The sequence below is a fragment of the Lissotriton helveticus genome, chromosome 2_1 (genome assembly GCF_964261635.1).
Source record: "Lissotriton helveticus chromosome 2_1, aLisHel1.1, whole genome shotgun sequence".
Classification (NCBI taxonomy): Eukaryota; Metazoa; Chordata; class Amphibia; order Caudata; family Salamandridae; genus Lissotriton; species Lissotriton helveticus.
The window spans coordinates 2,111,800,774-2,111,814,699 of record NC_136059.1 but is presented as its reverse complement, the minus strand read 5'-3'; the positions used below and the strand labels follow the sequence as shown (position 1 = coordinate 2,111,814,699).

Sequence of the window (13,926 nt, the reverse complement as noted above, 5' to 3'; positions counted from 1 at the left end):
GAGGTAGAAGATAAGTAAGCCGAAGATCCACAGTGCTCTCCCAGAGAGTTTGCCGTAAGTGGAGTCAAAGCGAAACTCCAGCCAGCTTGAAGCATTTGAACATAACTAAAACCTCATTGAGAAGTCTACACATCGTTGGGCACGAACCTGCTGGTAAGACCGTGAAGAGAGGTACATCACTACTCCAGAAGTTAAAGCTATACATCATACCGAGTGATAACGTTAAAAGCAAATACAACTAGGTTTTGAAAGAGCAGCAAAAAGCGACAGCAAATTGCAAGTTAACGCTGCGAACAGAAGTGCTGTGAGGTACAGATCAAGCAGGTGTCAGATAGTACAAATCACAGTAATTCAAATACAATAAACGGTCATCTCATTACCAGAACTGAGTAAAGTTAATCATAATACCACAGCTCTGGGTACAGTGCCCTAGAAGAAGTGCTCAGGGTTGTGTTTGCGTAGCCATCCATGCACGAAGCGGCACCCACCAAATGTGCCGGGTGGCGGCTCAGAGCAACTCCAAAGGTTTCCAGAATAGTAATTGGCTCCTATGGAGACTAAGAGTAGGGTCAAGGTTCCACAGACTTTCCAAGATGACCCAAAGGCCAGCCCAGCACAGGGCTTGAGAGATGGCATGGATGAAGCGGGTTCTAGTGGACAGCAGGCAGTGTCGGAGAGAACACCACCCTCAGTGTCAGCCAATCTCATAAATGGTTACAAAGTCGCGGCCTTCTTGTACATGTTGGACTAGCCACATGTGAAGAAAAATACAGGTCAAAGAAAAGTTGACATGAAAAAGCACCGAAGTCATTCAAACATTGTCAGAAGATTACACTAAAAGTAAATGGTTGCTCAATACCTTTTAATATTGACAATGGTGCATAAAACTTATGCCTGAGGAGCAATACAGTGAACTGTCTCCATTGCCACAACTTACGCCATCGAAAACATGTATACATGAACTGCATTGATGCCGGTAAAAAGTCAAGGTTCATTTGTAGCAATGATGAAACACAAGAATACAAAAGTACAAGCACCCATTCATGTACTTTAAGGTATGGCGTCAAGTACAAGCTACTCTGCTTCAGCACAGCTGCTGATGTGGGACTGATATCCATGAACTATAAGGTGTATACTCATCACAAAATAGTAAGTCAGATCCCTTTAGTGTTTCATGGGTTAGGAAAACTCAGGACTATTAAAGTGCAATTACAGATTACTGAGGACGTCCGTTCTATTGCTCAAAGACACAGATGAATTGCATTTCATTTACAGGAAGCTGTTGAAAAAGAACTTGAATCCTTACTCAAACTTGATATCATTGAGGGAGCCACTGGTCCAACGCCATGTGTTTCTCCAATAGTGGTAGTACCCAAAAAGGACAATGCCGGAGCTGTATTCATCTGCGTTGACATTCATTAAGCGAACAAGGCGATTGAAAGAGAACGACATCCAGGTCCGCACATTGTTGACATAATACAATTGAATGGTACAAAGGTCTTCTCTCGTCTTAATTTGAATAAAGGATATCTTCCGTTGGAACTCGAGGAGAACCTTTTCTACACATATTGGTCTGTTCTGTTATGAAAGAATGCATTTCAGTGTGTCAGCAGCTGCAGAGCTTTTTCAAGATGTCATTCAATGTATCATACATCCTGTCATGAATGCTTTCAATTATAGTGATGACATATTGGTTTTCAGAGCTCCACATAAGGAGCATGATAAAGCTCTCTCGTTCAAATGTGTTGTTTGCTCCCTGATGCAGGTTTAACTTTGAATGCTGAGAAATGTGAGTTCCATAAGACAAAGTTAAAACTCTTTCCTGAAAAGGTTTGCAAGGATTGAATGCAGGTATAACTATTTTAAACGGGTGCTGTAGTTGGAGGTAGGGGGGGTGACTTTGGTGTGAGAAAGGGGATAATCTGGGGCATATTGCAGTTTACCCCAGACAGCTCTTGAGGGGATATTAACTTTTCAGTAAGTAAATGTTATACTTGTTTGTATTTTATTTCCTCTGTAAATGGCTGTTATTTTTACCTGATTCCTCAGACTGTGGCTTTCTTTGTCGATTTGCATTAGATACGTTTTTGCGAAAGCATCAAGGATGCCCATTTTAGAGTTATTTTGAGGAGTAAAAATGTCACACCCCTTTATAAAATGTAGATAACCATCTATTCTTAAGCTTATGTGTACATGTGTGAACATATATTTTGCTTTGTTGCAGTTTACATTTGAGACGTCAAAAATATAATATTGAAAAGTGACTATTTTCTTTTGTTTTTAAAGGAGAGATGTTTTAGATGAACTTGTGACGTTGCACAACTTTAGCAATCAGTTCTTGCCAAATGCACTGAGAAACTTTTTTCGGCATATTCATGCACCTGAAGAACGTGGAGAGTATCTCGAAACTCTCATTACAAAATTCTCACACAGATTCTGCGCTTGCAATCCAGGACTGACGAGAGATCTTGGCCTTAGTCCCGGTAAGAAAAATGGGCACTTATGCCAAATCCACATAATTGGATTTGAATTTGACTTTAAAACATTTTTCTAATGTTGATTTGAATGTTGCCTCGTTTCTGTACACATACTCTTGCATACTATACATTCAGTCGCTAAGACAGGACTACAGTAATTTCCAAATAATTCACTCCATGTTTTTGATTGGTATGGTAGGTGTTAAGGGGGAGTGTATTCTCTGGCTATCTCGTGGTCAGAGGACAGTAGGATGTGCATTCTATTATGATGCTCATATGTATTTTTTGATTTTTGATTGTGAGCTCCTCTTGGAGGCGTTTCTGGGAAGTCATGATAGTTACACATTGTGTGTAGCAATTTGAGCTAAAATGCATTTTAAGTGTTCCAACTCAAATATATGTTATGGTAATTTAAAACAGTTGTTGTGCTAACGTCTATAAACATATTTTTTAAGGATTTTCAACCTTTCTTTTAGTAAAAATATATACCTATTACTTTGCATCCTTTTAGTCACCTTTTTTGGATTGCATTTTCGACTCCTTTGCACGTTCTGTGTTTTGATTGTGAATACAAATTCATCATGAATATCACTATTGCACCTACAGGGTTCTTAATGACATAATTTCTGTTAAATTAACCAGATATTTTAATTGAGTACACTAAAAACTGTTCATCGTTCTTAAGCAAAAACAGGGCTTTATTGGTGCAATACCTTTGTTCATGTTTAAGCATTTGTGTAATATCTAACCTTATCGTAAAGTAATTGGGTATGGTTAATTTCCATTTCGTGACTGAGATAAACCGTTATATAGTACAATAACAAGGAATCTATGGCGCACGCATGTCCTAACCTCTTGTTCCCTGTCTGGAATAACATCCCTGAAAATACTGTGCAGTATTTTATATTGTTCTTAAAAAAAATGTATGTGCTTTGTTCATCTCCTGAGTATACTGGATACAGACCATAAATCTGTAACTTTTCGATATAGTTGGGGTATACACAGGCACTAATAAAGAGACTGTTCATGCAGTTTAATTCCCAGAGAATAGAAACATGAAGTACAATGCTTGGCATGCTTCTCCTTTCCTGACAGCCATTTGAAAATCAACTATTTAACAATTGTAAACTCTGAAGAATCTTTTGGTGGTAAACAGATACTTCTGTGGACCCTGTTGAATCATTACTGAAATCCTGCAATCCTGGTGCCCCAACAGAGTCGTTATTAAATGCCTTGTACATTCGTTCTAAGCAATTTCTATGGCAAATTGGCCTCTACAACAAGGTTTTTACCATGTTGTACCTTTACCACACATTTTTTTATCACGCGTATTTTCCCATATATATGCATTTACAACACATTTAAGGTAAGTTGGAGGGTGTGGGGGATCTTCCCCCCGCAAATACATTGTTTTTATAAACATAAATAATGTGTGGTAATGGCATGCGTTGTAAAAGCATGTGTACTAAAAAAAAAAAGTGAGGTAAAAAATGTGATTTGAAATTGAAAAAATACGCAAAAACAACCATAACGCAAGTGCTCAAATATTGTAGTATTTTGTATAATTCACAATCAAATATAGAAAAGTTTTCAGATTTTCAGTTTTGCTTATTTATTAGTATATGCTTTTTTGATTTTACTTTAATAATTGTAATATTTTGTCAAACTGTCGCGGATCCCCTGAGTAGGCCTGCAGATCCTCTTGGTTCCTTGGACCACAGGTTTAGAACTACTGCAAGGAGCCGCTGGTGATCTTTGATTGTGGTGAGGTGTCAATATTCCCCACCACATTGCACCTGAGGTAATTGAACCAATTGGGCCTAACAATGCATTTTACAGCAAAACAGATCACTTTTCAGCATAACGTTCCTAAAAAGTGTCTATATGGCCATGGGATATACAAGCAGTAAACACAATTTCCCATAGTGTATAATTTGTATAGCTTCTTTTTTTGGTCCTACAGTTCAACTCTTTTCATTTTTCAACCCTGAACTTCCAAAAAGATCTCCGTAATATATTGGAAATGGAAACCTCCTTGGAACAGATTTAAAGTAAATATTCACACATATCTCGCAGTCCCAGACCTTAGAATGTAAAAGTGGGTGTATTTAGAGGCTCTCACAGGAGTACTATTACTTATATTATGGAGACTTCACAGGATTGGACAGGCTACTACACCAGTTGTACAGACTTGGTTTGCGGAAATTATTACGGCTCAAATATCTGCTTGAAATATATTATTAAATGTAAGGCATTTATCCTTAAACCCCATTTTCACAGTTTATGAAAATGCGTTCTTTTTGCTTTGAAATGCATGCATTCCATTTTGAAAAAATAAACTGAATTCCTCCCAATACAAGCTTGGAAACAAATCAATATGTCTGCCCTGAAATACTACCTCTTCCTTTTTAGTCAATGCTTGTTTTGTGCCAAGACAGCTGTTTTATTTTAATGAAACACTAACATTCTATTTTCATGAAGGATTGCCACACATTTGATAGATTCTGACTTTCATGCCCATGTATCACTCTCTTCTGCCAGGGTAAGCATTGTTCAGGATAAGCACTTGGCACTGTATTGGCATGAATTTCTACATTTTGCTTAGAATTGCCACCCTTATGTCAGACAAAGCATTCCACCAAGGGTAGGCATCCCGTTGTGGTATGTATGATCAAAGTATTGTGAGAATCACCATCATTTATTTTTAAACTAACTTTATTAGGGTTTTACCAATCGTGCATCACAGCGCGGTAGTGCAGTGTACATAGTTAAATGACGGCAAGAAAGCAATAATGCACTAATGTGTCTGGGCCCAAAGTCATCAAGCACTGCCCTTCCCCCCTCCCCATTAATCAATACAGAATCAGTAGCAAAGAGTGATATGTCTGCGTACCCTAGGGACAAATGTTGAATAATTTGTGTTATTCTCTGGACTGTGCATGGCAGTTCATGCAAGCATCAGGGGACCCTCGATGGGTTCAGTGCATCCCACCATGTGTTCAGGATCTGTGACCCACGGCCAAGGAGATGTCCGATTCCAGGGTGGTAAAGCTGTCTACCAGTGCTTCCCAAGCCCTTCCTGCCTGTTTTGTGCCCATCCCCTGTCTAGCCTCTTGTAGTAGGAGTCTCCTCTTGCAGTTCACCCACTTTTCCATTTCTCTTTTCCATGTGGTTATTCGGGGCCCTCCCGGTGACTACTAATTTTGTGCAATTTCACGCTTAGCCAGGATATATGTAAAGTCTTGAAATTTGCTTGTAGTTTTAGGTGTATGTGGGAGCCACCCAAGTAGGCAGTGGCTCCAGGAACAATGAACCTCCGTCTCAATGACAGTCGCGATTGTAGTCATGATCTCCAAAAAAGGGTGCAGCAAAGGGCACGCCCAAAATGTATATGTGGTTACCTCTCCCCGCATCTGAGACAGGCTGCATCAGCTATGTGGAAGTATCTTCTATTTCTCTCTAGGGTAAGCCTTGATCTATGCAGCATGTAATAATTAATTCATTTGAAGTATGCATTCATAGGGATTTTCTGCACTCATTCCAGAATAGTGTCCCAATCCTTGGCAGTGATAGGAATCCTCAAATCCTCCTCCCATTGTGTTCATAAGTGCTACAGCGGTCACTGGTAATCAGTGCTCATTGCTTTGTATAGGCAGGAGACTGTTTCAATAGTGTCTGCTGTTAGGGCCACATATTCGCGGCTCTTGAGCGCACGTGGCTCCATAGAGTCTCTACCCCAGTTCTTCCTTCGCGCTATTTAGGTGCTCTGTGTGAAAGAAAATGACCCTGTCGTGGGTCGAACTCTGCTCAGATCTCCTCAAACTGCAGCGATTCTGAGTCTCTAAAGAGGTCCCCCAGCGTTGTCTCCCTGCTTCAGTCCAAGTGTCAATATATAGTATCCACCATGTGGCAGAGGTTTTAACATGGACAGAGGCAAGTCAGGTGAGTATGGGATGTTGCTATGCTTTTTCTGCAAGCATCTATTCCAGCAGTGAGCAACCACTCTGAACTCCCAAGTATCTCCAATAGGGGATCGTCTCACTCTGAATAACACCTTAGTGAGATCCCAATACATCAGCAAAATTACGCTCATAGTCCTGGCAGGGTTTCTCCTGCTTACCAGCCATTGGACCAGCCATTTAAGCTGTGCTGCTATATAATACGTCTGTGGAGCACTGCACTGTGGCTAGTGCCACTCATCTGCGGCCTGTCGCTAATATAAAGGCGTTAATTGGGGAATCGAAGTCTCAAAACATTTCTTGCGGGATCCAGACCGGGAGTGTTCCGAAGAAGTAATGGAGGTTTGGCAGAACCACCATCTTCAGGAGAGCAACATGGCCCGCTACTGAGAGCGGTAGTGCATGACAAAAATCTGCGGCAGATGGGAAGGGCCTGATAGTCTGTCCTACATTGCCATCCAATAGGTCAGCATGATCGTGGTATGCCTTGATTCGCAGGTATGCTAAACAACAGGGCTCCCACTACAGGTGCTTCAATCCCTCTGGCGAGTCTCTGTTCACTTCAGTGCTATAGAGAAGAGGCTGGGCCTCTGCCAATTTACCTTCAGCCCAGAGAGCAGGCCAAATCTCTCCAGCCTGTCTGCTCTCCTGCATCCCAGAGATTTTTTTTAAATCATCTGCATACCGTGCTAACCAGTGTTGGTGGTCCCCAATACTCAAGCGCCTATAGCTATGATCTGTTCGTGCATAGTTGGCCAAGGGCTCCATGGCCAATGCAAAAAGCAGGGGGGATAAGGGGAAACCCTAACCAATCCTAGTCTTGCCATGTGCTTTGTAGATATGGTTTTCCCCATGTGATCTCTAGCAGTTGGATACCTACAGCAGTTTTGTCCATACCAGGAAGTTCTCTCCCAGTCCCACTGGTAATCACCATCACTATGTCGTGGACAAGAGTTATTGTGCCACAGATACTTCCAGTATCCCATGAATTACTGCCATAATGCCAGAGGTCAATTTATATCAGTATTGATCTATGGCAGGATCAAGTGGCTTGGTGATTGGTTTTATTACCAACAGTGTCAATTATGCTAAAAGTATGGCACTAAGCATGTCATTGGCTTTGGAATGCTGATGCATATAGCTGTGAGGATTGCTGTTTTATGCCCCACCAATAACACACAGCTATAACCTTTGCTCCATAACAATATAAGTTGAACATATATTATGGGCTGAGCGTGGACCCACTAGTCCATCTCATATTTAAAGTTTTTTTCCCCCTCTTATTCTCTTTGATGGCCTGGAGATGTGCTGCACCACATCTGAAACCTGGTCACACATCTTCAGGCCCTCAGTGGTGGAGAAGAATTAGATGGGTCATTGGCCATACCCCCAGATGAATGAGCCGCCCATAACTCCTGTCAAAGAAGCATGTTTTGAGAAAGATGGGTTTTATAAGAAGTGTCTGTTTCTATAAAACAATAGTTTCTGCCTTGCTTCTTTGACAGAGTTACATGTCAAATGGGAAGGTGTACCTCATAGTTATTTCCATATGTCTCCTGTTTCTAGGGAATCCATACGTGTTGGTTTTTATACGTATTTTTTTATTTTTTTTATTTATGCATTTTTATATAGCGCAGATTTTACCCGAAGGCGTCAGAGCGCTTCACAATAGGAACAGAACTGATACATGAGGAGAAACATTACACGTGAACAGATTTACAAAAGCAGACGTTAAGTTACATAAGGTAAAGTGACAATTGTGAGCAAACAAACACATGAGGTAGCAAATAGTGCACAGGAGGAAAAAGTGACAAGTGTGCAGGTTACAAGAGAAAACAAAGTACAATTAGAGGTATAATACTGCAATATATGCTAGACACTCAGGCACAAGAACAAACGTTACGTAGGCAATGGTGGCACTTGTGCAAGTATCCAAGGCAAACAAAATGAGTTCTGAAGGTGTGCTAAAATAGAACACAGCTAAGCCATTTCAGAAGGACCTCCTGTTGAAATGCCCCTTAATTGAGAATGTCGGGACAGCAGGAATACCTTTTACTTATATGTTTTGAATATGATTGCAGTCTCCACTGTCACTATTACAGAACTGTCACTTGCAAGTGCTTTCACAAAGAAACCGTGTAGGCTCCATAGGAGACCAATATTTTTCAGGACTGTCAACATTATAAAAATATCATATTTCTTATTTTGTACATGTGTATTCTGTTGGTGTTTGAAGATCGCTGTACTTCTGGAAATGTTTCTGTTTTCATATTAATGGTGATTGTCTTGTGCCTCGTGACTGTAGGGGCACAAGACTTATAAATTGTATTGCAATTCTGGCTTATACTGACTGGCACATAACAGATGTTTCTCTTAATCTTTCTTTTCATGCTGTGTCGTTTGTATACCTATTTTCTTTTGAGAAATGAGCACAATACGTATCCAGATGTAGGCAGGACAAATATTGTGGGCCAGTCTTTTCACCTTCCGCTTCTGATTTCATGGCAGGAAAATGCTCTGTAAATGCAGTTTGTGTTTTTGCTTCACAATTCGAAATCACTTTTATTTCTGCAATATTTCTCTTATGCAAGATAACATTATATTGAAACTTCGTACAGGTATGTATTCTACACAGACTCATTAGTTTATGGATACCAGAGATCTTTAAGTTTACAAAAGAGGGTTGTGAAACCTCCATGTAAGTAGCATGGCGTGGCATATTGTTTAGTAGAATGTTTTTCATGATTCATAACCTTTTTGGCAAATGTAAATTAAAAGTGCCTTTGTTATTTACATACACATAGCAAAACGTGCAGGTTTTGCTTGTATCAATATTTGTTTTGTCTAGCACGCACACACGCACACATTTTTTCTTTGGGTTTGGGAATTCCTGAAGCTATAAATGTATAGATTTACATACATTTATTCTACAACTAAGAGTAGGTGTACGAGGTTGTTAAGGTGTGTAGGTTTGTGTATGGTAACAGATATGTGAGGTATTTTACCTTCCACGCAAGCACACTTGTACACAGGTTCGGTTTGTTCGTCTCTGTGTGCTTTTGTTTATGTAGATCATTAAGTTACATAGACAAATGACTCACCCACGCATAAAAACATATCCACACGTCTTTATATGTATAGGTTCAATATTTCTTGGTTATTGATAGAAATGTATAAGTGGTGTTAGTATGTCTGTTACTTGCACAGACGCAAATGTTCTCACTTTGCCCTGCATAACCACCCATATTGTTTTATTATGTGACAAGGGAACTTCAAGCCTTTAACATGTAATATATACTATATACATTGGGTACTTAAGAGGTTAAACTTTTTTCCCTAATTAGATTTTTGTTTCGAAAGGTAGTGGATTAAAACGTTTCTTTGTAAGTCTTAACAGATATTCATAAACTCTTAATCTCCCTATGTTCGTGCAGAATCCTAAAACACTTTTTCACAAAAGAGAAATATCTTCTTTTGTATTTATGCCCATCAACGGGCATTTTTTTACTAAACCTTAATACAAACATCTATTTTAGGAGTAGAAAAATTAAGTGAAGTGGGCAAATCTACAGTACACCCTTATTAAAAGAGGAAACAGCATTTTGCCTTTAAACCCATTGTCTAACAATGCTGTCTTTTAGGCAGGTGCCTCAGATTATCTTTCCTCTGAGCAATGTGTATCCTGAGGCCTGGGCTCTACGTTTATTGCCCATTTTGTTTTTTTGTGATATTAAGTCCATATATTTCTTCTCGTAAACCTATCACAGCATGTCATTAATGCAATACCATACGTAGCATAGATACATGAAGAGGCATAAAGTATTACGAAAGCACTTTGCCAGGTACTAACATGTTTAATGTATACAGTAATAAGCAAACTTTAACCCCTTACTTATCCTAACCACCACTACCCATCGACAACTCAAGTGATCGTAGCCAGCCTCACATCTAGTAATTTATTTTATTTATTTATAAAGTTTTATATAGCGCGGTCCTGACCCACGGGGGTATCAGAGCGCTTTACAGTACATTATTATCACGTTATACATACAATTGGGAATCACATATAATACAAATGAGGTAGACATTGCTGTTTGATTAAAGACAGTGGCAAGTAGGCTTCAGAGAGTTAAAGGTTTAGGATGCTAATTTGTTCATCAGAAACATTTTTGCTTCCTTTTTAAAGGCGGTAAAAGAAGAGATTCTGCGTAAGTCTGGGGGAAGGTTGTTCCAAATCTTCGGAGCGATACCTGAGAAAGTCTGCACCCAGTTCTCTTTTTGTGGAAGGATTGAGGTTTTAGTAGTAGTGAGCTTGCGCTTCGAGAATGTCTACAACCTCCCGACCGCTCTAGCGTTTGTGGTAATTAGCTGGGGGTGTTCCTATGTAAGGCTTTATGTGTCATGCAGGCGATCTTTAGTTGTATTCTCGCCTCGTATGGTATCCAGTTCAAAGCCTTCAGGGCCGGGGTTATGTGGTTATTTCTTTTTATTCCAGAGACCAGCCTGGCCGCAGCGTTAAGCGATGTCCTGATGGGTGCTAGTTTGTATTTTGGAAGACCACAAAGAGTGGTGCTTCCATAGTCCAGTCTTGGTAGTACTAGGGCTTGGACCGCCATTTTTTAGATCAGTCTGTGGGAGGAACGGTTTAAGTTTCCTTAAGATACTCAGCTGAAAGTTGGCTCCTTTGGTGGTATTGTAGATGTGTTCCTGCATATTTAAATGGTTGTCAACTAATCCTAGTTTTACCTCAGTTCATTGACTTTGGATGCCTCTTTTATGCTCTTGTAGCCCCTTTAACTCTGTCCATCTGTTTTGAGGATATATCTTTCCTTGAGTGCCTCACATCAAAGCTATTGCTCACAACATTTAAATACTAAGAAAATGAATAGCGCTTTGACGCCTCATCAGGGGTAGTAAGCACTATATAAATACAAATCCAATACAATACCCTCTTCGCTAGGAATTAGGACCTATGACCGAACCATGTGAAAATGTGCCATGCCGTAGTATTCCTTTCCTTCTCTTTCACTGCTGCACTAGTTTAATTTGACTCTTCTTTTTTTCAATAGCCTTTGTTTTAGGCTGTCTTTTAAATCACCAGTCCTGATAACGACCTGTATATCATGTTTGGTCGAAACGCAGTGTGCAACCAACTTAATTGTGATATGCTCATAGTAGTTTCACAAGCTATAAACATTTGGTATGAAACTAATATCTGATTCTAATTACGTTGTTAGGATTTTCTCTTGTTTTACACCTCAACTTTGTTAATGCATTGTGTAAGCTACTTTTTGAGTAACAAGCACGTTTTTGACATTGAAATGTTCATGTTTACATATATATATATAAACATCTTTCTTGCATTTTAGTACCCGGCAATATGTTTTGTTTCTTATGCCTGATCATATGTACCTACATTAAGCATGTGACCTCTGTTTCTTCATATCCAAATTATCCCAGGTCCCGGATGAACTTATGGGTGTACCTTGTCTTTAAATACATCATCCTCCAGCTCAGCTCTCTCGTCCACCATCGACCTCTCTAAGGGGGTTGCGCATAAAAAGCAAAGAGAAGTACTAGTCCCAGTATTTGACCACACCTAGTTGAGATGGAGGAGATTAACTTAAAAAAGAACAACATTAAAGAGGCATCATTTGCCATCATGAGTAATGTGAAGAGGAATAACTCCAGTGATGGCAAGCCATATTCTGCTTATTGATATTGGACTGGTCGCCTCATTCACTTCCAAAAACTAAAAGACGAGAGCCATCTACATTTAATCCCAGCCCGAAGAGAACTAGTGGAGGGAAAGGAGTTTGTACAGCTACTACCGGAAAGATTCTAAAAATAAGGAAGTCAAAGACTCCAGATAGTTGGAGAAAACTGAGTCAGTGCAGGCACTCCTTCCATAGGTACATCTGTCCAAGGAAATGTCATTTCAGCTGGCCTGCAGTGCTCTAAAGCATCCAAAAGGTGATACATAATACGTAAATAAATAGCAAGGGACAGTAATGGTTCCTTGGAGGTCTACACATCACTGTGATAATATATTCCATCTATTCCAAGGAGGCACCACGCACAAAATCAGACTGCTTGTGGCACAAACATTCACTTGCATGACTGAGTTTGTTTCCCTGACTCATATTTTGACTTTGGATAACAGGCAAACTAAGCCCATTCCTGGAAGTGTATTTCATCTTAACCATGCTTTTGACGTCTCTTAGAGCAAAGCATTAGTCATTGCTAAATCTTTAACGCAGAGTTCCTGAAAGACCACATTAATGTTACTGGTCGCAGTGCTTTAGGACCCTATTTTGACTTTATCCTGCTGCAGCCAGAAGTGCTAGTTCAGACCACCTGGCAAAGACCTGGGATTTTTAGTTCCTTACTCAGTAGGGATCATACTGAGGGATCTATACTTGTATAGATGTTCTGTAACTGCCCCACCAGAGAAAAAAAGTCAAGAAATTAACAAGACTGGATGGAAGTCTGCAGCATACTTTACAAATCGATGAAAGTATCCTGTTTGGATACACGCTATTTCCTTAGCTGCTATTTGTCTACCATGTTTGTGAGCGAAGTTCTTGTTTGCCATTTCACCTTTGTTCTGTCAGTAATCCAGTTTTTATTGCCTAATCGTAACCGTCTCATCATTTCCCATTTGTGACTTTTACCTTACCCCTTTTTTTTACGTTGTTACTTTTCCTTTTACTTGTTTTTGGTTGATGTTGCCATTTAGCCAACACTCACCAACCTCACTTTACCTTTAAGCCCATTACCACTAGCCCCTCACAACATACCCCTCCATTTAAACCCTTCACTCCTAAACACTTTACCCTTAATCTCTAAACTGTTTACACCAAAAACGTAAACCTTTGTCCTTCAACCCATGACCATTTACCCCTAAACCCTCTTCAACTCTTCCTCCTTAAACCTTTCACCCCAAGCCATTCAGATCTCCCTCCTAAACCACTCACCCGTAGACCCTTCACCCCTACAAACTACACCCTTAAATCCTTCACTGTTCACCCCTAAGTCTTCAATCTCTAAGCCCTTCACCCCTAAACCCTTTATCATTTCCTCCTAACTCATTAGCTCTTCACATCTCAAACCTTCACCTTTTTCCTATCATGTCTTAACCCTACACCTATAAGCCCTTCACCCTTAAACGATTTGCCCTTAACTTCTTCACTATTCATGCTTCACCCTCACCTTTTAGCCTTCCAACCCTTTACCTATAAAGTATAACCCTTTAGTCCTTCGGCCCTAAATATGTCACCTCGTATTCTTCACTTTCACCCCAAACTAGTCACCATCAGCAATAAACCCTTCGCCCTAAAATCCTTTCTACTAAACCCTTCACTCTTTGCCTTTATACCCTTCACCCTTGGCCCTTTGCTGTAACCCATTATCCTATACCTATCCTAAATGCATATTTTGTGAATATTATGTATATGCTTTGCCATTGTATTACTTACAAAAAATGTCAA

General features: G+C 39.9%; 1 protein-coding gene across 1 annotated transcript in view; it reads left to right on the top strand.

The window, feature by feature from the left end:
• The window catches only part of FBXO8 (F-box protein 8), a 249,186-nt gene that overhangs the window by 217,492 nt on the left and 17,768 nt on the right, over positions 1 to 13,926 (top strand). Inside the window, exon 6 of the mRNA XM_078677080.1 lies at positions 2,287 to 2,483. Within this exon, the coding sequence (XP_078533206.1) occupies positions 2,287 to 2,483 (197 nt within the window). The remainder of the gene's footprint in view (positions 1 to 2,286; positions 2,484 to 13,926) is intronic.